General features: G+C 48.2%; 1 protein-coding gene across 1 annotated transcript; it reads right to left on the bottom strand.

Moving 5' to 3' along the window:
- Positions 1-1,182: 1,182 nt before the first annotated feature.
- Positions 1,183-22,509, bottom strand: BRPF3 (bromodomain and PHD finger containing, 3). Its single transcript, XM_009694666.1, has 12 exons — positions 21,119-22,509; positions 19,970-20,126; positions 18,356-18,508; positions 16,213-16,326; positions 15,522-15,834; positions 14,143-14,409; positions 13,481-13,984; positions 11,074-11,167; positions 8,311-8,408; positions 6,273-6,370; positions 4,118-4,272; positions 1,183-1,366 (listed from the first exon to the last, which is right to left on the bottom strand). Exons 1-12 carry the CDS (start codon positions 22,501-22,503, stop codon positions 1,183-1,185), a joined length of 3,522 nt encoding a protein of 1,173 aa, XP_009692968.1. The 5' UTR covers positions 22,504-22,509.
- Positions 22,510-22,895: the final 386 nt, after the last annotated feature.

Here is a 22,895-nt window from a genome sequence, read left to right on the forward strand (position 1 = left end):
AACAGGGATTGTCTGCAGAGCTGGGTTTACTTGGGATTTAATGGATGACAAGGCTGGAGCCCCCCGCACCAGGGACGGGATACGCGTGCGCGGGAGAAGGCGAAAAGGCAAAATGGTCGTGTGCTCTAGTTAGTGCTTGGTTTCAACCCAAACCGAGTCAGAGGAAAAGGTTAGAGAGACGGAAAAACGGGAAGAAAGGAAGAGGAGCCTTACACCAAATGTGCATAAACCAACACAAAAGATGTATCTCCCTCCAACCCTGATCAACCTCAGTGCCTGCAAAGCTGCTCCAGCTCATGAGACACCTCCAAAATTAGTTTTGCTTCTTCAAAAAAAGGAAGTTATCTTTGCTTAGACTCAGTACTGTACTAAACCATGATACGAAATGTTACCGGAACAAGCACAGTCACAGAAATCAGAATTTAAATGTGAAACTACCAAATCAATTTCTAGGACATACATACACACACACAAAAATCAGGTAATTTGCTTTTCATACTTAAAGCTCTGTGCATCTGTGCATGTCAGTGTGTGCAGCAGAGGGGAAGGTTACCAAAATCTCTCAAGCTTCTCTAAATGCAATGAGAGAAATCTAACATGAAAACACTACGTACGTAGGCAGGAAAATCGTAACGGCTACGATTTTTTTTTTCTTTTCAACATGATGGGACAATCAATGTCATTTTAAAAAAAAATGAAAAGGCCAATGATGGTTAGGGTAAATTTGGCACAAGAAAGTCCAGTCGGGATTGCCGTAAAGGATCCTGGTTCGGTTACAGTGCCGACGGGTTCCTGGGACTTACTCGGGGCCGGCTGATGACTTCAAAACCCCGGCGGCACGGGGGAGGCAGGGGCAAGGGAGGGTGCATGAGGTCCGAACATCCCAGCGCTGCGCTCTGCCCCACTGCATCAGCTCAACCTTGGCTCCCGTCACCTGGCAGCTTTCCCTAACTCCCTTACTCCTGGCCCTGCGGACTATACATTTCATCTCCTGCCAGCTCTTCGGCGAGACACATTCAGAAAGAAGCTGGACAGGCTTTTTGGCACATTTCAGGGTACTTGGAGGAGTGCTGACAGCTGCTGGGAACGGCGTCCCCCGGCCGGTCAGTGCAGGAGACGGTCCGCTCTGCCGACGCAGAGAGCGGGGTCTGGAGGAAAAGGAGGACCGGCCACCTCGATCCCTTACAGATAACTGGACGTAACGAAGGGATGATCTCCCCGCACGCGGCTCATGTGAATCATGGCACGGTCGTACGCCACCTGCACAGACTTGCGGATGCTGGTTTTTCGTCCTTCCATCATCTTTAACTTGTCCACCGTGTCGTCCACGCCGAGGGGATAGACTTTGTCACGCGGAAGCCACTGCCTGCAATGGAAAGGAGAGCGCAAAGCCCTGTCACCGAGGGCATCGAGAGGGGAAACGCGGAAAGAAGAGCAAACACCCGGAGGCCTCTTGCCCTTGCAACGCTACGCCTGAGCTCTCTGCAGGAGGCTGGCTGCTCCGATGCGCCCGGCTCTCGTACCCACTGCGCGGCTGCTACAGGTCAAGGAGTTTGTCCCAAGAGTTTCCAAGACGTGGCCAAGTACTCCAGCTCCTCAAGCATCCCCCACAGATCTCAGCAGCAATTAGTCCCTGGTTGTCATCGCCTCCCCAGCAGCAGCTACGCTCACGTGATCCCCTGTTTATAATTAACACCCCGCAATGATGCTACAAACCTTTAAATGCCTGCATTTGACACAGAAGAACCACCTGTAGCCAAAATGCCTTCCTGCACGGGCACAGTTTTCTCTCTCCTCAGAGTCCTTACTCAAGGCTTTCAATGCTCCTTGGAGCTCCACCGGAAACTTGGAAATTCCTGTGCTCCACAGAGCAGCAAACACAGGGATTTCCACGGTGGAAAGTAAGTTTTTTATGCCTGAGAAAGCTCTGCCTTGTTCCAAGAGGCTGTAAGCATCAGGGTCTGGGTGGGTCCAACGATCTGAGCGTCATCCAGAAACAAGCAGCTTCCAGTAGACACGTCCCAAGCCCAGGCTGACCTCAACCAACTGATGACTTAAATAGTAAGTGCCTTGCCTACAGTGAGTTTTTATCGTGCAGTCATTAGCCCAGGTGAGCTACCACATTCAGAAACATCCCATCCAGCTTTCCTAACAAAGTCCAGCCCCTCGCAGTTCAACCTCAGCCGCCACTAGCACAGTTCAAAGCATCTCCCAGCCAGCCAACACGGGCAACTCAGGGCAGCTCAGCTTATCTTCACCACAAAGATGAGGGACCAATTTCAGTCTTTGTGACCCTTCTGCAGCATCATTGAAGTCAGCAGGATTTAGATCTGGCACTAAGAGGGGTTTTTAGGACTTTCCCGAAGGCCTTAGCTTCCCACAAACCGCAAACAAGGCTCTAAGTGGCCACTTAAGAGTCTAAACATCCACCAGAGCTTGACTCCAACAAGAGCAGGGCAAAGCCAAGGAAAAGCTGATTTTTATTGGGAAGGTAGTTTCAATTACAAGTTTGGATTTAGATTTTTCAAAACTGATGACTACAGCAACAGGAAGCATGGCACTGCCACTGATTTTCCACTAAAAATCATTAGGAACGCTTTGAAGAACGTGCCCCTTATCAAATGGTTCTGGTAATCAGGAACAATGAAACACTGCAGCGTACTAACAAAAAACCTCAGGAGTGTGGTCCTTGGCACCTCTTTTTCCCAGAGGGCACAAACATACAAACATACTCATCAAGTGATGCAAACGTGATCCCCTTCTCAGCTTCCCAAGAAGATGGCACACGCTTTTCCTTTGCCCGTGTTGCACCTTGCCTCCTTCTTGTTAGACTGCATAAAACATTGCAGCAGCCCCAAAATGTAGGGGAAAAAAACATTCCCCCTTGTTGCTTTACCCTGCTGTGCGTTTGGCTCTGCTCCCTCCCCGTGATGCACCTTCCCTCCAGCCGCGACACGACCTCCGGGCAACGTTCACCTCCTTCCTCCAGCCCCTCGCCCTTCCCTGATCTCGTGGTTCCCTGCTCTTCCAGGGATGCCAGCAAAGACCTTCCCCAGGAGACTGAGGAGCAGAAGGGCTCTGGGAGCGCCACAAGGCTCCTTTTTAAACTCTTGGTATCTTATGTTATAGAGGCAGCAGCAGAAGAGGCAAACCCATTCTCTCCTCCGTTCCCATGTGCATCCCAACGGCCCAGCATCCGCTTTGTCCACAGTATCAACTTTCCGGATCTGTGATCCCAGCTGCACACAGGTCTTGCCTCCTGGGTGACAATTTATTTGCTCGGATCGTGTTCCCATGTGGCATTTGCTGGTTAAATAATCCAGCGGGTTCAGCGAGCGGCTGCTTGCCTCATTGCGGGGACTCATCTCTTCCAGCATCGCAAGTTTCCCATTGTTTCACACACCAATTTCAAAGCCCTACTGCTTATTTTTAAGGCACTTCACTGGTTTGTGGCTTATTATATCTGGCTGGGTTATTGTTACCATCTGAGCACGGTCAGCCACCGATACTGAAATCAGCAGATTCAGTCTGTCTGGGACAGAACTGTAAAAGACCTTGAGATATTTCACTTGCCCTGAAAAGGTGCTTACAGCTACATTTTCCATCTTAAACAAATATCTTGATTTGAAAACTGCAGGTACTCGGCACCTCTGAAAAATCAGGCAAGTCTAAATATGGAACAAACCCAGCATTTTGAAAATGTTACCCTGGAGATTTTTGGCAAATCTTTTGCGCAGCAGTGGAACTGGCTGCTCAGTCTGCTGGTGTTTTAAAGTCAAATTCTCTCTCTAATTTGCCGCAGATTTTGACTACCAAATTGGCTCTTCACGTGCCTCTATTTTTGTGGCGATGTGACCCCTGGATCACAGGGTGATGAAGGATGCTGGGCTGTTCACCATAGAAGTGGAGCAGTCAGATGCCACGCTCTTGGGCCAGACAAAGCAGGCTGGCTTCCTTATTTAGAGTCTTCTTGACTGCCGCATGTTTAAATTCTCCCATTTACAGGTAACATCATCATCATCATCCCTGGATGCTCCCATACACCAAAGATTATGTTAAATTTTCGCTCTCTGCCACAGCACTCGCCACAGGCCCCCGCCTGTCTGCACACACTCACCAGGTTCTCTTGTTGTCAAAGAAAAGGACAAGGAAGAGCTTTTCTCCTGCCTCTGTCTGCCTCTGCTCCCCCAACTTCAACACATCCACGGGTGGGACTGGGATGGGGACTCCGTTGTGGAGCAGACCCTCGCGCGGCATCTTGGGATCGATTATCTAGTGACACAGGGAAAGGATGTTTAAACACAAAACCCTTCAAGTACTGCAGAGAATAGATTTTTTTTTTTCTGTTCTTTCAGTCTATCCAAGCTTGACAATTAAAATCTACTTAGGATGGGTAAGCGGAATTGCTTGTCCTCAGCGGCTCTTTTAAAAGAATTTCCCTGTCCTCGAGGCTTCCCCTGTGGAAGGGAAGGGAAGCCAGTCAGTCCAAAAGCCAAGCACTTGATTGTAAAAAAGGGAAAGGACGTTAAGTATGTGGCTCTGTGTGGATGTAGATGCATTTACACTAATTGGTAATTTCGTACCAACTCAGTACTGTTGTGCTCAGCCAAGGATTTCCCTCCCTCCCTCCAAACTCACACAATAAATGTAACACCACTGCTGTACTCAGCGGGCATAACGCGATTTCACGACAGCTCCGTTCTGGGGCAATTCAGTTGACTTCAGCGGACTCTGATTTATACCGCTCTTAGATCAGAATCAGGCCCAATATTTTTGAGAGAGTTGACAAGCAGTGCCGGCTTTATCAGGCTCGGGGAACGCAGACTGCAGTCATTTTGGAGAGAAGTAGCAACAGATGCAACGATTCTCCCCGTATAAAGCAGCGTCCAACGTTTGTGCTACGTGATCACAGGAGGAGAACGAAGCAGCAAAGGGTGGATGCAATACTCAGTCTGCTCTTCTCCGTCTCCTGATCCTGGCTCCTAAGGGCTTGAAAAAGCAGCTTGGCTTTTGACATCGGCCAGCTGTAGGAATTTATTAAGACACTTAACCACTGCAACAGGTCGCTATTAAAAAAATGCCTTTTTTGGGGGGTGATCTCAGTATTTAAAACCATGCTAAAGCACGGTTTCACTTTGGCCGTAGCCACACAAAGATCTAGAAACGCTTTGGCTGGCCAACAGGGCTAGCAGATCCATAGCTGTTCCCTCCTCTTACGAGTAAGAGCACGGACGAGGGTCACTCTTTTAGCAGAATCTGCCCTTTCTGGCGGCATCAGAGCCGCGCTCAGCCACGGCCGGGCACACTCGCTGTGTCAGCTCACCCCCGGTTTCACTGCTCCGCTGCTCGGAGGTAGAGATCTGTGTAATTTCCGTGATGACTCCACTTGCTTTCACCCCCTACAACTCCTCAGCAGTCACAAGCGCTGTCTGTTTTCGCGATCCCAACCATAAAGATATTTAAGGGGATGGCTGCAGCCATGCAGAAATTACGTGGAGCAGAGATGGCAGGAAGAGCCACGTCTCAAGGGATATATTTAAAAGTAGCAGAAACAACAAAACACAGTCAGCCTATCTCATGTTCTTACTTATATACTTACTTCAGCAATCTCTGTGGATAACTTAAGAAGCACTTAAAAGCCTGCAGTGGTGCTGGCACTTCCCAGCAGGAGCTGCATGTCCTGTCTTGCTTTGGAACTGAGCACGGTGCTCACTGACGCCAGGTTTATGGATTTCACGTTAATATTCAAATATCCAAAGACGGATAAATATTAAGGCAATATCGTTCAAAGGACTAGGTGCAAACACGTGCATATATTCTCATATTTAAATCAAACACACGGGTATTGTGAGAGGATATCTACATCACAAGACCGGCTGGGCGCCCACATATGGAGTTGTACTCACTGTATAGGAAAATGTGTGGGAAGTTACACACCAGTGGATCCTGGTGCCTGCCTTTGTAAAATTTAGGTCTTCTCTCATGCCAACAGTACTGATTACTTTCCCCATACCTGCAGAGTGAACAGGAGAGGAGAGGAAAGATCTCCTCCTATCCTTGGCACCGAGAGACCAATGTTTTATGAATCCTCTGCAATGCTCTGAAACAATGAGCACAGGGAAAATTAACTGTGCAAAGGGGAAAGGGGAGGGGGGGAAGCATATATTGCATGATTTGGGGAAGTTTTCTGTCTGGTTACGTTGCACACGAGCACTGTGTTCTGGGCTAGCTGCGCTGCGGGTGCAGGCTGTGAGAGAGCAAGGGGTACTCACCAAGGCAGGGTAGGAGGGATAGCCACGGCACTTGGCCCATACAAGCTCCAAGGGCTCCAGCTCAGCCTGACCCTCAAAGGACATCAGGAGAGTCCTGCCTAAGGGACAGAAGGAGACATGGCTTAGGAGGGCGATTACTAGCAAGGCGGTTATGATAACACAAGAAATCACACTGTCATCTAACCCAGGCACAGCAGCCTGCATTGTCTCAGTAGCCATCAGCTAAAAGAGATGAACTACTGTTGTCCTTAAAGCATATCGACATTATTCCTGTTTTAATTCCTGCTTTTAATAAGCAAAAAGTTGGAATTCCACCTTTTTTTAATAACAGACCTATTGTTGAGCTATTCATCACACAAGAGCATATATTTAAACATTACTGTGTGCACATATGCATAATTCCAGACCACTTCTCTTAATCAAGATCTACAAGAAAATGGAAAGCCATTTATTGTTTGTACCTATATGCATTGGGTATCCGAACCAGAGGTGACAAGACATGCATCTCATCTGCAGTAAGTTTATGATAAACTTGAACATGCAGGGAGATCCAGCCTGGCCACGGGGAATGTCCAGCCTTCTTTATGCTCTGTCAGTACAGTCATGTTCTGCATTAAGATAAAGCCACAGTCCCCTAAGTCATGGGTCTAAGGCTATGCATGCATGTAGCTTCAGATGAACTCTTCAATATGGAAAATATTAATCAAATTCATTTCTGGAGTGAAGAGCTGCTATATCACTGAAATCAAATGGGTATACAAGAGGTGAATTGGGTCCATTAGGCTCCACCAAGTCAAATCCATCCTCGATGGAACTGACAAAGCTGTATCTGAGATTTATCTGGACCACTGTCCAGAGAGGTCTCGTTTATTCCTCCTAAATACAAATACCTGGACTGTTCTGATGTCATATACTTTGTGGCTATTTGATCTCTGCAGGAAATGCCTGGTTCTAGATGACAGAAGTCTATTAGCCATCAATCTTTTCAAACTCAGTCAGAAGATCCATTCAAGACATGAATAACTAATCTGCCAGCTCCTGATCCTGGAAAAGGAGTAATCTTCATTAATGTGAATTTTACAGGACGTAAAATTCCCCATTTGCTCTGGCAGGGAATGGTCAAGCACTGGCTTTACCAGAAGTCGAACTGAACCTAGAAAACGCCGAATACAACCCAAATGAGCACCCTGCCAAGACAGATCTGATGTGCCTCTCCACTATCGCATTCCAGATGTATTCTCCCATTAATGAAATGATATTCTAAACCACAGAATTGTTCCACTGATTCTAATTCTCCCGGTACCAGCCCTGCTCTGTAAGCTTATCTCCGAAGCAGACTGCTGAGCACACAGGGCCCAGGATAATAACGGTTCCCAGGGAGACGGGAGCCAGCACACGGAAGCTGTGCAGAAGGGCACAGGCGTACCAGGGACTCAAAGCTGAATTCTCATTTCAGGAAAAACCTCCAATAACTCTACCATGGACACACCCTAAGAAAGACAAGAATCTGGTTGTGTGAGCGCTGGAAGATCGGAGTAGTGCCGTGGGTAGTCTTAGAGGAGTGTGACTTAATTTTACTGATGTATAGCACAGTCTGACAAAGATGACTTTGTGAGAAAGACCTTGAAAGCAATGATAGCAATACAAGAAGGAACAGCTAGGAAGTCATCTCCAGACAGACTCCTCTTGTAATTATGATTTACTGTTTGTATTGCAGCACCACTAAAGAGAACTAGTCCCAAAACAGGAGAAGAGAGTGCCAGGCACATTACACACACCAGACCGACAGAAAGCACCCATCCGAGGAGAACGCAGGGCACAGGCAATCGGCAAAAGCGAAAGCTGGAAAAACCTTTAATGCGATAACCTAAATTTGTAACAAAGCAGGTAATAACGCAGGGGCAGGTGGGCAGCCTGATCGTACAACCTGGATGATTCGTGCAGGACTGGTTCCCGATGTGCATCGAGACCTGCTCCCCCTGGTTCAGAGGGATGTCAGCCCTACGGTGTGGTGGGAGCGGAGCGGGGTGTGCTGCGCAGCCAAAAAAATAATCAGAGTCTCCGTTCACACCTTCCAAGAAGGGCACCCGAGAAAGAGCAGGCTTCCCTCGACTTCGCTTGGGAGGCATCAAACCACTGTGAGAAAAACACAGAAAAGTAGGGCATTAGGAGAAAACAGCTTACCCTTGAAAATAAAGCCAAGTAAGTAGATTCCCCAGCTCTGTTTAAAATACTGGAAAATTACTGTACATGAAAAAAAACCGTTCACACCTTCCAAGAAGGGCACCCGAGAAAGAGCAGGCTTCCCTCGACTTCGCTTGGGAGGCATCAAACCACTGTGAGAAAAACACAGAAAAGTAGGGCATTAGGAGAAAACAGCTTACCCTTGAAAATAAAGCCAAGTAAGTAGATTCCCCAGCTCTGTTTAAAATACTGGAAAATTACTGTACATGAAAAAAAATCACTGACATGAAAAGAACATTGAATACTTGAGCAAAATGTCATCAGTACATCTCTTCTGGTGCATGTGCCCTGGACGTCATCCCAGCTTTGCCGTGAGTAAGGAAAGGGGACGGACAGAAACCAAGCTACGAACATGAGGAAGAAACCCAGCAAAGAACTCATGCCGGAGAGCTGATGCACTGATGCTTGGAGCTTGCATGAGCTCACCCGGCTGTGTATGGATTTCAGAGATGACCTCCAACACGACTCCAATATCTATGTAATTGGACTTTATCAGCCCATGTCCTGAACGTTCTTTTATCTGATTACTACAAACATTTCAAAAAACGGACTATCTCCACCTCAAGCAATCATAGTTTTTTCACTTATTGTAATTCTTTTTTTTTCTTTTACAATTTTCTAATAAGGAATCCATTCTGAGATAATTTGATGCTCAAAAAGACAGACTGAAGAAAAAGCAGTAAACAGTGCTGTTCCTAAATAGAATAATTGTACAAGTTATCCACGAGACATCAGCTTGTTTTTAATTCCTTGTTTTGTGGGTGTCACATTACTCTAATGTAATTTTTGCTATGTGAATTGCTTGCAATTATTGTAATAAGCACTTACATCACACTTTTCATCTTCAAAGTACTATACAAACATCAACCAACAAGTCCCCACACTCCTCTGTGAATTCAGACTTGTCTCCGTCACTTACGGATGGGGAAACAGAGAAAATACAGTGGGGTCATAAGGCCAAGACATGGTTTGAAAGGGAGGTTCTGGCTCCTGGTCCTGTTCTGAGAGCATCCTCACCCCATGAAGGATTTCTACACGACTCAAGGGCCCTCATTTAGAGGACACTACAACAACCCGCAAATCCAGGCATCTCCTTTTTGTTCCCTTCGATGCAGCTCCTCGCTTTACGATAGTTTATCGCAATAGCTTCTTGTGAGATCTGCACGGGGGCCACGGTAGCATCCAGCTCACCGAAGAGGCACTGACTGAGCTGATGATGGGGGCACGCAGCCCACAGAAGAGGGGAGAGATGAAGAGGTGGGTGGGTGTCCCATCTCAGAGAAGCGCGGGAGGTCCTATGCCTCCGAGGGGCTCAGGATGTGCTAAGAGAGAGAATTTACTGGGGCATCACGCGCTTCCCTCGGGCTGCCCAGCACCCAACCGTGGACGTGGGATCAGACTGCCGCAGGGAGAAGCCCTCGCACCAAAACTGCTCCTCTGAACCCAGGGCCTCGCCCCTTGCATTGGGCACGAAAGCCTTTGCAAACCGATTCATAATGGAAACACGAATCAAACCTCAGCTACAACTGCAAAATCATACACCTCTTTTGACAAGAAACATTTAGGATCACTCTGCATAGCAGAGCAAAGTTTTCATTTGAAAAATGCTCCTGGGATTCAAGCGTGCTGCCGAATATTTGTTATTCAGCTAATAGTTTTAAACTGGAGCTTCAGTCCCAAGAACGGGTGTGCACAGAGAGCTTCACGATCTTAAGTGCAAGCTTGAAATCTCTCAGGACTAACTGAGCACACGCATTGGGAGGATGCATAAAATGTCTGAATGTATTTCTCTAGTGATGGGTCATCACCCTCAGGGTCATCAAAGACAAGCAGAGGGCAATGATGTGTTCAAGGCACTGAAGATATTATTAAGAATATCAACTAAGAAGGTCTTGCTTCTGCCTGGTCTGGATGATCTTACCCATCAAGGTCAAATGTCCTCAGCCTGCCACTCACACACACACAAACCTGATTCTGGCATAATACAGGTTTTACTGTGCAGTGAAAGGACTGTGAAATTACTTGAGTCAGTTTTCAGAGGGCTGGATAGGTAGGTGAGACCAGAAAATGGAGGGAGTACCCACGTATGCCTACTGCATCTGACCGAAAGATGACAGATGTTTGCTTTAAGTCCATCCAGTCCTTTTTTGAAGTGCCCGGTTCTGCTTTTAAACCTCTGAGAGGAAGAAAGCAGCAGTTTAGGTAGAAGTTCAGCTTCACCTGCAGTGCTGAACTGGACGTTTGAGTTCAAGGTTTTTCTAGCTTTGGCTCTCAAGAAGTGCAAGAAGGTACGCATCAGCAGGGAGGATGTGCATGCACTGAGGAACAGAAGTGTAACAGACATTCATGTGCTTGAAAAAATCAAGCACTGCTTTTGGGACCTACAGGTCAAGAGGACAGGTTGGAACCTCAGAAGCTCTTTGTCATTTAGGGTCAACACACAAAATGAGTAACAGTTTAGGCTGGGTTTGAAACAAAGAAGTCGAACAATAAACCCAGGTCGATTAATCCAGACATAGAAGGTGTTCTGGGGAACAGTTTCGCAGGGGGCACTTACCTGCAGGCTTCAAACACCAGTCCAGTGCCCAGGCCAGAGCCGCACTCAGAGTCAGAGCTGCTTTCCGTGTGCTTCGCAAAGCCGTTAGTCACTCCTGCCGAGGAGACAAATGGGAATCAGCCCAAAGAAGAGCAGCAAGACATAGAGATGCTACCACGACTCAGGTAGGGTCACTGTCCCATGACTCAGCCACAAAGATGCTGAGTGCTTCAACCAGAGAGGGGAATTCTGCACCGAGTCCCCCAGACTCAGCTACAACCAAAAGGTGACTAATAAAAGGTATTTCTGCCCCCGTGAAATATTAGGCTGTCTCTGAAGAAGGGAGTGCTGGAGAAGTGCCATGGGATGGTACAGGAGAGCTCCACGCAGCACTCAGCTCGCCAGGGAAGCCCCGATGCCAGGAAATGAACCACTTGCTCGTCTGGTTTCAAGTGTATTTGGGAAAGACACAGAGGCTTCACGCGGACTGCCACGGACCTCTCCCTGCCTCACCCTGGCCTGGCTGGTCCCTGCCCACGGCAGCAGGCATATAAAACCCAGCTTATTCGGTTACAGGTTCCTGGCTGAGAGAAAACTGCTCTAGGAAAAACTCGTTGGTTCAATTTCTGGAAATGAGGTTTTCCAGCGGACAGAGCAGACACTGAGGAAGGAAATTCCCCCTGGGTAGAAGGCAGCTCCCCCCCATCTTCCCCTCCGGTCAGTACAGATGTCACTGTAGCCGTAAGTGGAATATTTCACTTCTTTGCCCCAGATGCTGACAGTGCTGGAAATTTTCTCTTCATTGCCAGGTTTCCTACCTACACAGAGAGGCGGGATCACCTCCGAGCTTAGACAAGATCCCACAACCAGGGACAGGCAGGGGTGGACAGGGAATGAACCCTGAGAGCATCCCCAAACCTAGAGCGGGCACAAGAAGCCAAATGACCATGGCCTTTCCCTGTCCAGGGACCCACCACCCCCAGGCTCCCCATGGGCTCACCAAAAGCCCATCATCCATACAAAGGGCAAATTCATGCCAAGGCCCCTATTGTTTTTCCAGCTGTAAATATGGAATGGCCACAAGGAGCACATTTCTGGGAAACGTCTTGTTCCGACAGTCCCGATCACGCTGACCTGCTCCTGCGGTAACACAGATTCGGCACACCGGACACTCCCTCCACTTAGGAGAAATCAATTGTGTTTGAAACGGTGGAAGGAGCTGAACCACAAAAGCAACTCACAGGAAAAAAAAAACACCAGTGCTGCTCAGCAGAGGAAAAATGTCACTGCCTAGGTATCAGTGATTTTCCAGCACCCTGACTGTATTTTTCCTTTTTTAATTTCAACCTCACATTCTGACCTGTATCCTTTGTGGGCAACTCCTCTCTGCTTTAATTACTGGCAGATGATGACGGTGAGTCCCTCAACTCTTTGGAGAAGCCATTTGTGTTTCCTTTAACCTGTCCTGGTAAGTCAAGCCCCGCATTCAATTGCTTTCCTCACGTTCTTGACTTTCTAGCGATCTTCTGACAGCCAAATAACTTCAAGATAATATTTGAGGTGTGGGCTAAGTCAAGCCTTACAGATGGGAACTGTCCCACAACGGCTGTTAACACAGAACTAAAAAGAAATCACAGTGCTGTCACTCAGATGTTCCTTTTCACCTTGTGCCTTTCCAAATTTCACCTCAGCTGCTTACTCTCATTTGCAGATCTAATCTGAAAGGGAACCTGCTTGGTATTCCCACTAATTTTATCTAAACCCCAGAACTGAGAGTACAGCTGACTTAAAAGGAACATTTAACATCTCATCTTACATGGGTGCCGTGTTACTGGTCCCTGCACACTTCCCACCAAACGCACCATTTCTGCAGCAGGGAACTCCCACTCCTAGGAGTGGCCGAGCCAACGCAAACCCTTCTCAGGTTTGCCAGGCAGGAACGCCAACACTTCTCAGCCCTTACCAGAGACCTCGGTGTCTCCAGCAAGGCCCTCCAACAGCCTTGCAAGCAGCTGGCGTGTTGACTTGCCCTACAAAAAATGGCAAACTCTCTCTTATAGCAGCCCTGTGGAGTGGCAAAGAGAAGACCTACTTGTGACCCCCCTGGGCTTCATCTTGGTACCTTTAAATGTCTAAAAATGGAGGTGTCTAGAGCTGAGCTAAGTTACCAGAAACTCCGTGTATAGTCAGTGGAGAAGAGTGATGCAACTCATTACGGACATGTCTTCTCTGCCCTATTTTAGAAATGTGTGGAACAGATGAAGCATTCATCAGGCACATCTGCTTCTGTTTCCCCCAAGCATAAAGTGATTTTCAGGTGAGTAGTTTGGATGCAGACATCTTCACTCGGCCCGAGGATTTCCACTCCCTCAGCCCCATCTCGCATGTTTCCAAGGGCTCAGAAGGAAGCAAAATCCCAAGGAATTACCTCTCTGTCCTCCCTGCCTGGGCAACTTCTCTCCATCGCTCTCGAGGCGGGTCCTGCTCTGCGGCCGCTTCCGAGCTTGTCGCTCCCCATCAGGACGGGAGGGCGAAAGCTGCCCACTCTGCTCGTGGTCCTCCCCGTTCTCCAGGGAGCAGTCCAGGCCTCTTTGAAGCTTCACCCCATTCTTAGCTTTTTTAAAAAGGACAGATGTCCGTCGGCCCACACCGCTGAAGGGGGGGCTGGCGGGGGTGTCTGCAGGCGGCAAGGCCAGTCCGTTCAGGCCATTGTCGCTGAGCAGGCGCTGGAAGGCTTGGCTCTCCCGCTGCAGAGCCTTCTTGTCAAAGAGCTCCCTGTCCGACATCATCCTCTTCTGCAGCTGATTCAAGGACTTGCTTTCACTGATGGGTTTGAGCGTTGGAGGGTCCTGCAGAGAGTCCAGCTCCGAGAGGGAGGGTGCGGGTCCTGTGGGTTCCAGGGTTGGAGGGTGCGGGGGTTTGGCATCATCTGCTAAAGGAATAAAGAATCTGCTTGAACATTTCAGAAAGAGTTATTCCCAAAACTACCAACAGCTATTCCCATCTTTCACTAGGGCCACAGACAGGAGAAGCAGCAGGTCTTGACATGCACTAGAGAGCTGGAGCTAAAATCCTGGTGCAACCTCTCACCTTTCTCCCCTTCCTCGTCCCCTTCCCTTGATGTTTTATCCAGTCCTTCTTCCCGTGGCACAGGCTCCCCGTTGGGCATGGTCTTGTTCTGCTGCTGGGCCAGCTTCTGCCGAATGGAGTTGATCTCCCGTCTCAGGAGCCGGATGCGTCGTGTCCGGGCGCCGCTGGACCGCATGGTGCTCACCATGTCCAGCTTCTCCAGCAGCTCCTTCAGCTGGGCCTCCAAGGAGAGGTGAGCCCGGTTCTCCGGGAGGAGGATGTTATCCACTACATCAAAAGAGATTGTAACAGTGAAGGGAAGGAGTAAGGCTTCTTGAAGAAGCATTTGGGACTACTGCCATGCCTCATTCCCTCTGACGCTATTCATGAACCAATTGCTTTAGTTTGGGGATTTAGCAATTGTAAACCTTGGAGCTCAGACCTCCTTCCTTTGGGTAAAGAGCAGCGGATTTAACTTGCGCTGTCCTCCAGTTCCCGTCATTGTCCCGGGGGAACAGTGAAAGCACATGTGCCTGCACCCCACACAAGACAGCTCACAGTCCAGGTCCTTGGCAGAAACCTATTTCATCGCCAGATTAAACAACACGATCAGACCACAAACAGAACTGGCCAAAACATAACATGTTTGCCATTCCTCTGGCTCTGCTGAAGGGCTGGCATCCTCCGGGGCAGGGCAGACAGCTGAGAGACGTCCTGTCATACACCAACACAAATTTCATAACAGACTGTCTGTCTGCATCCAAGAGGGCTGCAACATTTAGGAATCGGATGGGAGACTGCAAGCTCTGTGTGCTGGATGGCAGCAGTATTCCGTACCAAGTTTAGCCAAGTTATTCAACCAATGCTTTGGAGCTGCATCTCAAGACGGTCATGGGAATGGATGTGGTCGCGTTGTGAATGGAAAGTCTCAGCTAGAAGGACTGCTTGGGTCCCAGGACCTTAACCCCACATCATCCCCTCCCAGCCCTCAGTGCTCCATCTAACCCAGATGCTCTACACCTTGCCAATTTACAATGAAATGAATGAGCTTTCCTCAGAACAAAAAAATCCTAGATGCACCTTTGCACTGTTCTTTAAAATACCAAGTTTGTACTACAGCCATGGCACAAATCAAACAGCATGGGGAATTACAAGGTTCTTCCAAGACAGACATGCAGTAAGAGAGTTGGAGCTAAGCTGCCCCTAGCTCAGAGTGCCCAGCTCACCTGAAATCCTGAGGCTCTAAAGGAGATAGATATATGCTTAGGTAAATAAATGGATAGGACAATTCTTGCATGCTAAATGATGGCTATGACTTCCATGCAGGCTGAGGAACATGCTCAGAACAAAGAAAAGAGTTATGATCTGTCTGAAAAAAAAAAAGGTTAATGAACACTCACCATCCTCCCAAGAAAAGCGGTAAAAGTCCTCGGTTTTGGGTGACTCAGGCAGGTGAATCCCCACATCAGTGTCAAAGCCGATGTTTTCAGCCTGCCGCCGTGCATGACGCAATATCGCTCCTCCGAGGTCTCTGAGCCGGACAGCTGCTCGGTGGAAAATCGTGTCTTTAGCATTATACCTCATGCAGTTGGTAACTATAAGGTTAAAGTCTTCCTCAAACTCATCCAATGTTCGGTACAGGTGGGACTCCAGCTTCCGCCTCATGGTGGAAAAATCCATTGGGTTGGAAATGAATTCCAGGTAATCTGGAACCTAAACATATAAAACCTGTACAATTACAAAAACCATTTACTAGCCAACTAGAGCGCATCCATCATAAGCACTCTTAATGCCCTTTCCACCGGCAAGGGGCAGTGCCACCAGTTCATTTCTGTGTCACCCAGTCAAGGCAGACACATCCTGGCTCTGCAGAACATTACTTGTTCGAGACGTGCTGAAGCTTCCAGAAAACAATACCCTTTTTTGGCCCGGAAGGATACCCACATTGTGAGTCCTCTTTGAGATATTCTTTAGTCCACCAGCAGCTTGGGACAGGGTGGTTTGTGCTTCCAGGGGTATGACAGCACATGAGCTTCTGCCCAGCAAAACCTCATCTACAACCCATTAGACACCTCTAGGAAAGAGACTTGCCTCGTTCAGGTTAACAGGCTCTGCGAAGATCTGGGCAGCATCCTTCTCCTGCAGCAGGTCCAGTGTTGTGCGCAGAAGTACATTGAAGGGGGTCAGCTGTAGCTCCATAGCAGCCTGCAGGGAACGAGAAAACAGCGATGAGCACAGTTATCAAGGACAGGATATGTGAGTGGCGTCTCCCTCCGGTTTCTCCTGAATCATCACCTCAGCTCTACTCGGTGGTGGAAACCTCAGGTCACCGTACTACAAGCCTGGTAGACTCATTGCTGAAGAATTCCGGGCAAACACCTTGTCCTCTCCATGTGCAGGATGCACATTAGCGGACAGCGCTTTGCAGAGCCTGACTGCACAGTCCAGTCCTTTGTATGGGGAACTCCTGTTTATCCGATCTCATAAAGCCAAAACAAGAGGAAATCCCAGAAAATTAAAAGATAATACAACTAAAAATGAAAACAGGAAGAAGCTTTCCATGCCTGGTAAATTATCCTGTAGAACTCCCTGCCTCAAGATATTATTATGCCAATCGGCAACATGATACAAAAGTTAAAAGTATGTAGGCATTTACATAAACAACAACATCCATAATTAGACCAGAGAGCATAAACAAGGTTTAAGATATAAGCTCTCACACTTCAAGGCAGAGGCCAAACAACAACAGTGGTTAGATGTCCGCAAATTCCTAATACAATTCCTTACATCCTTTATGAAGTCTCTCATACAGTCTGATTTCAAGCAAACAAGTTGTAGCACCGGTTTGATCTCTTACACTGAAACTGTATTCAAAGGAGACTGGAAGAGGATAGAAGTATTTATTTCTCCTTTAACGTTTTAATTTCTTTGATCTTGTAATCCCTCATTATGTCGTTAAATCAACCACTTCAGTAGCAAGCGAAAGCAAGTCTATTTACACAAAGCAAACTGTATTTGATGTGCTAAGCAACAAGACAGCATCAATAACAGAATGACTGAACACAGATATAAAGACCGCATTCTTCCCCCAAAACAGGAAAGAAGCCGAACAAAAGACTCGGGACTCTGGAGCATCCTTCTCCACTCACCCAAAAGCTGGGCTGGGCTAGAGCTCCAACTAGATACACTTTTCTGTGCTATCTTTCTTATCCTTTTACAACACACACCATCATTTTAACAAGCTTTTCTGGACTTAGCCAACTGTGATAGGGAGGTATCAAGATATCAAAAGCAAACAAAGCCCCAAAGTGATTTTTTTTTTCGATCCTCCTACCTAAAATATGTCCACACAGCAAGCAGGACTGAGCCACTGCTGTAAATCAAGGACAATGCAGCAAATGAACCAGTGCTGGCATTAAAAGGACTCCAGAAAAGCTGTGGGCAGTTTCTGGCCGTGAAAAAAGAGCTCGCAGAGGAGCTGTGATCACAGAGGATGCTGCTTTCCCTCTGCCCGGCTCCCGGCGGACAGCCTGAGAGCACCCAGGCAATGCCTGAGGCCACACGTACAGGCTCAGCGTGCACAGGGCGAGTCTTTCATGAAGTTGTCCTTGAAAATACTCTCGCCAGAGAGCACAGTTGTGGCTGCAGTGACCGACCAGGTACGACAAGCAAAGACCCTCAACAGGTAAAGCTGGCAAGTATGGGAAGCAACCTTAATTGGTGCAACTTTGGAGAACTGCACACAGATCAAAGAGGAAACTGGAAAATTTAGTAAATGGTCTGTGTCTTAAAAGTTGTTCTTCTAAAAAAATGTACTTAGAGGGCAAAACACAGGCATTTTTAGCTTTAGAAATGAAGAGCAGAATTGTGATTTAGACCTCCCTCTGGAGTAGGTGTTACCAAACTCCTGAAATAATCATTACAGGAGATCTAACTTCTACTCTGCAAAACACCCGGTCCGCACCCAGAAACAGAAGGGGTGCTGTAGGTCAGGAATTAAATCCACTATTAGTTACGCAAATACGTTTTCCCAGCACTCTGCAGCCCAGCCCTGGTTCTGAGGGCAGAGGCTGAGCAGTGCCAGCTGGTGACTGACACAGGGAGAGAGATGGCTGCTCGGCACACCCATCAGACCCCATGAAAAGAGGAAAAGGCTCAAGAAAACCTGTTGTGTTCCTCCTCTGCCTCCTGCAGCACACAGTGCTTGTGTGGGATCGAAGCTAAGTGCAGCAACTTGACAGGCAAAACTACCAACCTGCTCTCGTTTGAGTTTTTCCCTCTTACGGATCAGCTCGATGAGCAGCCGTGCCCGTTCCAAGTCATGCCGCAGTTTTTGCCAGTACTTCAGCTCTTCCTTCACGGCGCTGGTCTTCTCATCCTGCTCCTTCTGTAAGACAGAGCAGTGGGGTGAGATGAAAAACACAATTGGCTTCCCGCGTATCCTCCTCTTTCGAGGCGTCCCCTGTGAATTGCTCTCATAGTCTTCCTCCTGTCCGCTTCTCTCTTATTCAGATGACGTCCCCTCCTTCCTACAGTCTAACAAACACAACATCAGCTTTTCTGGATTTTACGTTATCTGTGAAGTTCAGCCTAAATCATACTGTGGCTACACGCTGGGAACACGCTTCAGTGCCTGCTCATTTACACCCTCCCTGCTTTTATATCCAAATTCATTACAGAGCCTGGAAATTTTTTCTGTTGGCTGCTGTGCATCGAAGAGGCAGCCCAAAGCACTTACAGTATAAAGGCAAGGTGAGCAAAAGCATGGGAGAAAAGAGCTATTATTATCCTCTTTGTAACCAGTAAGAAATAGAGCCATGGAAAGAGATTCACCAAAACACAAAGGAACAGCCAACGCTGGGAAACGAGCTCACACCTTCCAAGGCACAGTTTGGTAGCTTCGCAACGCCATCATCCTTCCTCTCCTAAATCTGTAGCTTTTTTAACGGTTTTGAGAATACAGCTGAAGCGCATACACTTTCGCATGATTGCCAAGAGAGGACAATTGCTTCACAAGATCTTGATGATTTATATTTATAGGACATTTGTTTTTAAGAACTTGTGGTAAATTGCCAATTTAATACACCAAGGAAATGCTGCACTTCCCCAAGCTCCAGCCTGATGAGTGGGAAATATTTTTTTATTAATCACCCAGAGCAGCCTTCATGCAAACCAAAAGCCTATAAATTCCTCCGACTACAGTAAAAATATACGTGTACAACATGCACAACACCTACTGACAGGCTATGTAAGAGTCCGACTGCTTCATTACTTCACCAACTACTTCTCGTGCCAAACACAGGGCTGTTTAATAGTATCGAGATGGAGTGACTCTGGATGCCAGCTCAGAGGAGGAAGCAAAGGAGTCCAGAGCTGATCATTATGTCTAAACTTCCATATGAATGTGCGAGGGAGGGTCGGAAACTGAAGCTGCAGGAAGAATGACCCAAACTGGAATTTGGCCAGGACTCTGGAGCTAACACCCATTTTCTTGAGGAGGGGATCTTTAATCACTCGTGAGGAACGTGGTTTTATGATTCATCTAAGAGACCAGTCCACCAAGGGCGCATCGCATCCTTGCACAATCCTGGGTCTTCTGACTCAGGGGAAAAACTCCCACCTGCTGGCTCATCAACACCCATCCTAGTGGCACGATGGATATCCCACTGATACACTAAACTCAGCTCTTCAGGCAGGAGCAAACCAAGAGGAGACCAAAAGAGACTTAAATCAGGTCACCCTCCGATCCTTTCACTCTCACTCTCCTTCCCAACCATGCACCAAGCGCATTTTCCCCTGGAATGCAAACGCTCCGTCCTCCCACGTGGGTTTGGCTGGGGACCAGTACCTGCTCCGCGTTCCTCTGGGACTGGAGGTGCGAGTGCAGGCGCCGGATCAGGGGCACCCCGTTCCTCGCCTGCCGCTTCAGCAGCCAGTAGTTGTGGAGCCTCTGCATGAACTGGTTCTTCCTCTGGAGGGAGAGGCCGCTGCAGATTTTGTTCAGCCTGAAGGAAGCAAAGAGGTTTCATGGAGCCAACTGCAAAGCAACCGTGACTCTGCAGACCCTGGTGATACCATCAGGTTTCCCGACGAAGCTTTCCAGTCTTGTGTCAATGCATGCTCTGAATTACACGTGCAACTGGTACAATCTGGGATCTCCCCACCGGGAAGACATATGTGCCTATTTTTCACAATATATCCCTAGCAGCTCGGCTGGAAGTTCTCACCAAGCACTTGCCAGAGCACGGTCAAAGTATGGAATCACCAATTCAGCTCCAAGCTTTCATTTCAAAACTACTTTCAGTGTCACTGGAGTCTGGGAAACTAACTTGACAGGAGTCCAAGAACAATATATCATCTATTTTAACCTTTTTAAACCGTTTGTTAGATTGTACCTGGTGCCTTATCAGCAGTTTTCCAAAGCTTATCTGTTAAAATACCAGCAACACATCACCACACTTCCTAAGGCACCAAACGAAAATTCAGCACTACCTAGTTCTGCATGAGAAAAGAGCTGGGAGGAAAAAAATACAGAGCCAAATTTAAAGCTGTTGCTACACTGACAGGTTTGACATGCTCTGTAATAAAAGGAGGAATTAAGAAACTATGAAACGAGGAGATTAAAAAAAAATTTAATAGGGAGATGACCCCTATCTGCCTGCCAAGCTGCAATGCCTGAAGTATTTTAAAAACACCTTCACAGGTGTGAATCTCTGTGAATTCAGATGCTAGATGGGTGTTTGCCATTAGGGACCACCATGGATTCTACGTTACACAACAGCTTGGGACAGCTGCTCGGCAAAGCAGGGGAACCACAGTGTGCCAGCGACACTCACGTGGAAGAACGCTGGTCAGGAATGATTTCTGCAGAGCATTTTGAACACAGTTATTGCTAGGTCTTGACTGAAGATTCAGTGTTTCCAAGGTCAACAACGAGAGGGACCGAGTCCTCAAAACAGACCCTCTCCAGCTCCTTCCCTAAACCTGCAACACTCACCTGTAAGAGGGGATTTGTGTGACTGTCACCATGGGCACAGATGAACGCCCGTTGGGTACATCACCAGGCTCCTTTTTGATCTTTTGCTTCAACTTCACTTGGTTCTTTTTCAGAGACCCTTTGGGAGGGCCAGAATTGCCTTCCTCCTCTCCCTCCTCCTTCACAGTGTCCTCCTGCCCCTCACCGCTAGCAGCTGGAGACCCTTTTTTCACCGTCCCAGGTGGGGAATGACTCCCACAATAGGCAGTCTTGCGCACGGTGAACGTCGTGCCATTGATGCTGGTCTCCCTCATGGGTTCGATCTTCATGAAGAGACCAGCCCGCTGGGCACAGGTGACGTGGAAGGCAGTGTAACAGTTCACCTTGTGGCATTGGATAGCAGCTCCCATGCCCTTCTGCTTGCAGATATAGCACGTGAGCTTCCACCGAGCTGGGGGGATGTTATTTATCCCTTCAATGGGCTCCAGGAACACAGTGTTCGCAAAGCAGACCTCTGGGATCCAGATGGCACAAACCACGTGAGCCCAGCGGCCATCGTTGGTCTGCTTGAAGGCTCCACCTTTGTTTGGGCAAAGGACACAATCCACAGGGCGAGAAGGGGACTGTAAACAGCAGCGGCAAAGCCACTGGCCCTCGGGGATATAGGGCACGCCGTAACACTCCTGGTGCACGGCCAGATTGCAGATATCACAGAACAGGATGACGTTGCTGTTGTGACACTCGTCATCCATGCAGACGCAGCAGAAGGCATCCTCATCGATGAGGGTCTGCTGAGCCCCGTTGTTCCGGCTCTCAAGGTACGACTCCTTTTCCAACCGATCCACCAGCAGCTCAAAAGTGTCAGCAGAAACTGTCCCGTAACCATCATCCCTTCTCTTCTCGTTGACCATTTCCAGCCACGCCAGATCCTCCTCATCCATGTCATACTCCACCTCTACATCGAGGTCCTCGGGAGGCTTTTCAATGTACCGGTAGTAGGAGGGAGGGAGAGGAGGGGCCTCGGGCTGGCTGAAGGAGTCCACCACACGGAAGGTGGGCTGGGGTAAGTGTAAAGACGTCCCTGGTGCATGTTTGGAGCAGGAGTCCTTCTTCTTGCCTTTGGAAGGTGTTTTCTTAGATTTGGAAGGGAAAAGGGGTTGCTCGCTGTTTTCCTTGTTGCTGTTGCACTCTGTGATGTCCTGGGCAGTCAGCTCGTCCTCCGTGATGATTTTTAAGGGATCGTAGATGCTGATGCGATGAAGCCGCCCATCGATGTCTACCTCCACGATCCGCTGGGCCTGAGCATACGTCAGAGTCTCCCGAGTCGGCGAGCACTTGAGGCTGTAGGGCGAGGGAGAACGCCTCCCCTCCAGGTTCTGCCGGGACCTCCTCCGAGGCTTCCTCATCGCTGCGCTCCAGAAACCCTGTAACAAAACAGGACAGGGGCCAGCGTAAGCCAAGGAGACAAGCAAGGAGCAGCACAGATTCAAAAACTCACTCAGCACTGCAATAGAGAAACATTTCTACTACAGACTCCAGCGATTTCAGGCTTGCTGAGTTTTTACACCTTTTTCGATACACGCCAGTAACGGATATATCAACCAGTTCTTGCAATGTGTATCAGAGCAATGCACAGCACCCTCCAACCTTCTCTATTTGCATCTCAGGAGACGTATATACCCCCACACCACCAGATGAGAAAAGCTCAAATTAATTTTACAGCATGGCATCCGAACACCCTGCTGTGCATTCAGCTCAACAAACCATTCAGATCCCCCGTAATTCGAACAGTACTTAT

Source organism: Cariama cristata, unplaced genomic scaffold, assembly GCF_000690535.1.
Source record: "Cariama cristata isolate BGI_N322 unplaced genomic scaffold, ASM69053v1 scaffold14332, whole genome shotgun sequence".
NCBI lineage: Eukaryota > Metazoa > Chordata > Aves > Cariamiformes > Cariamidae > Cariama > Cariama cristata.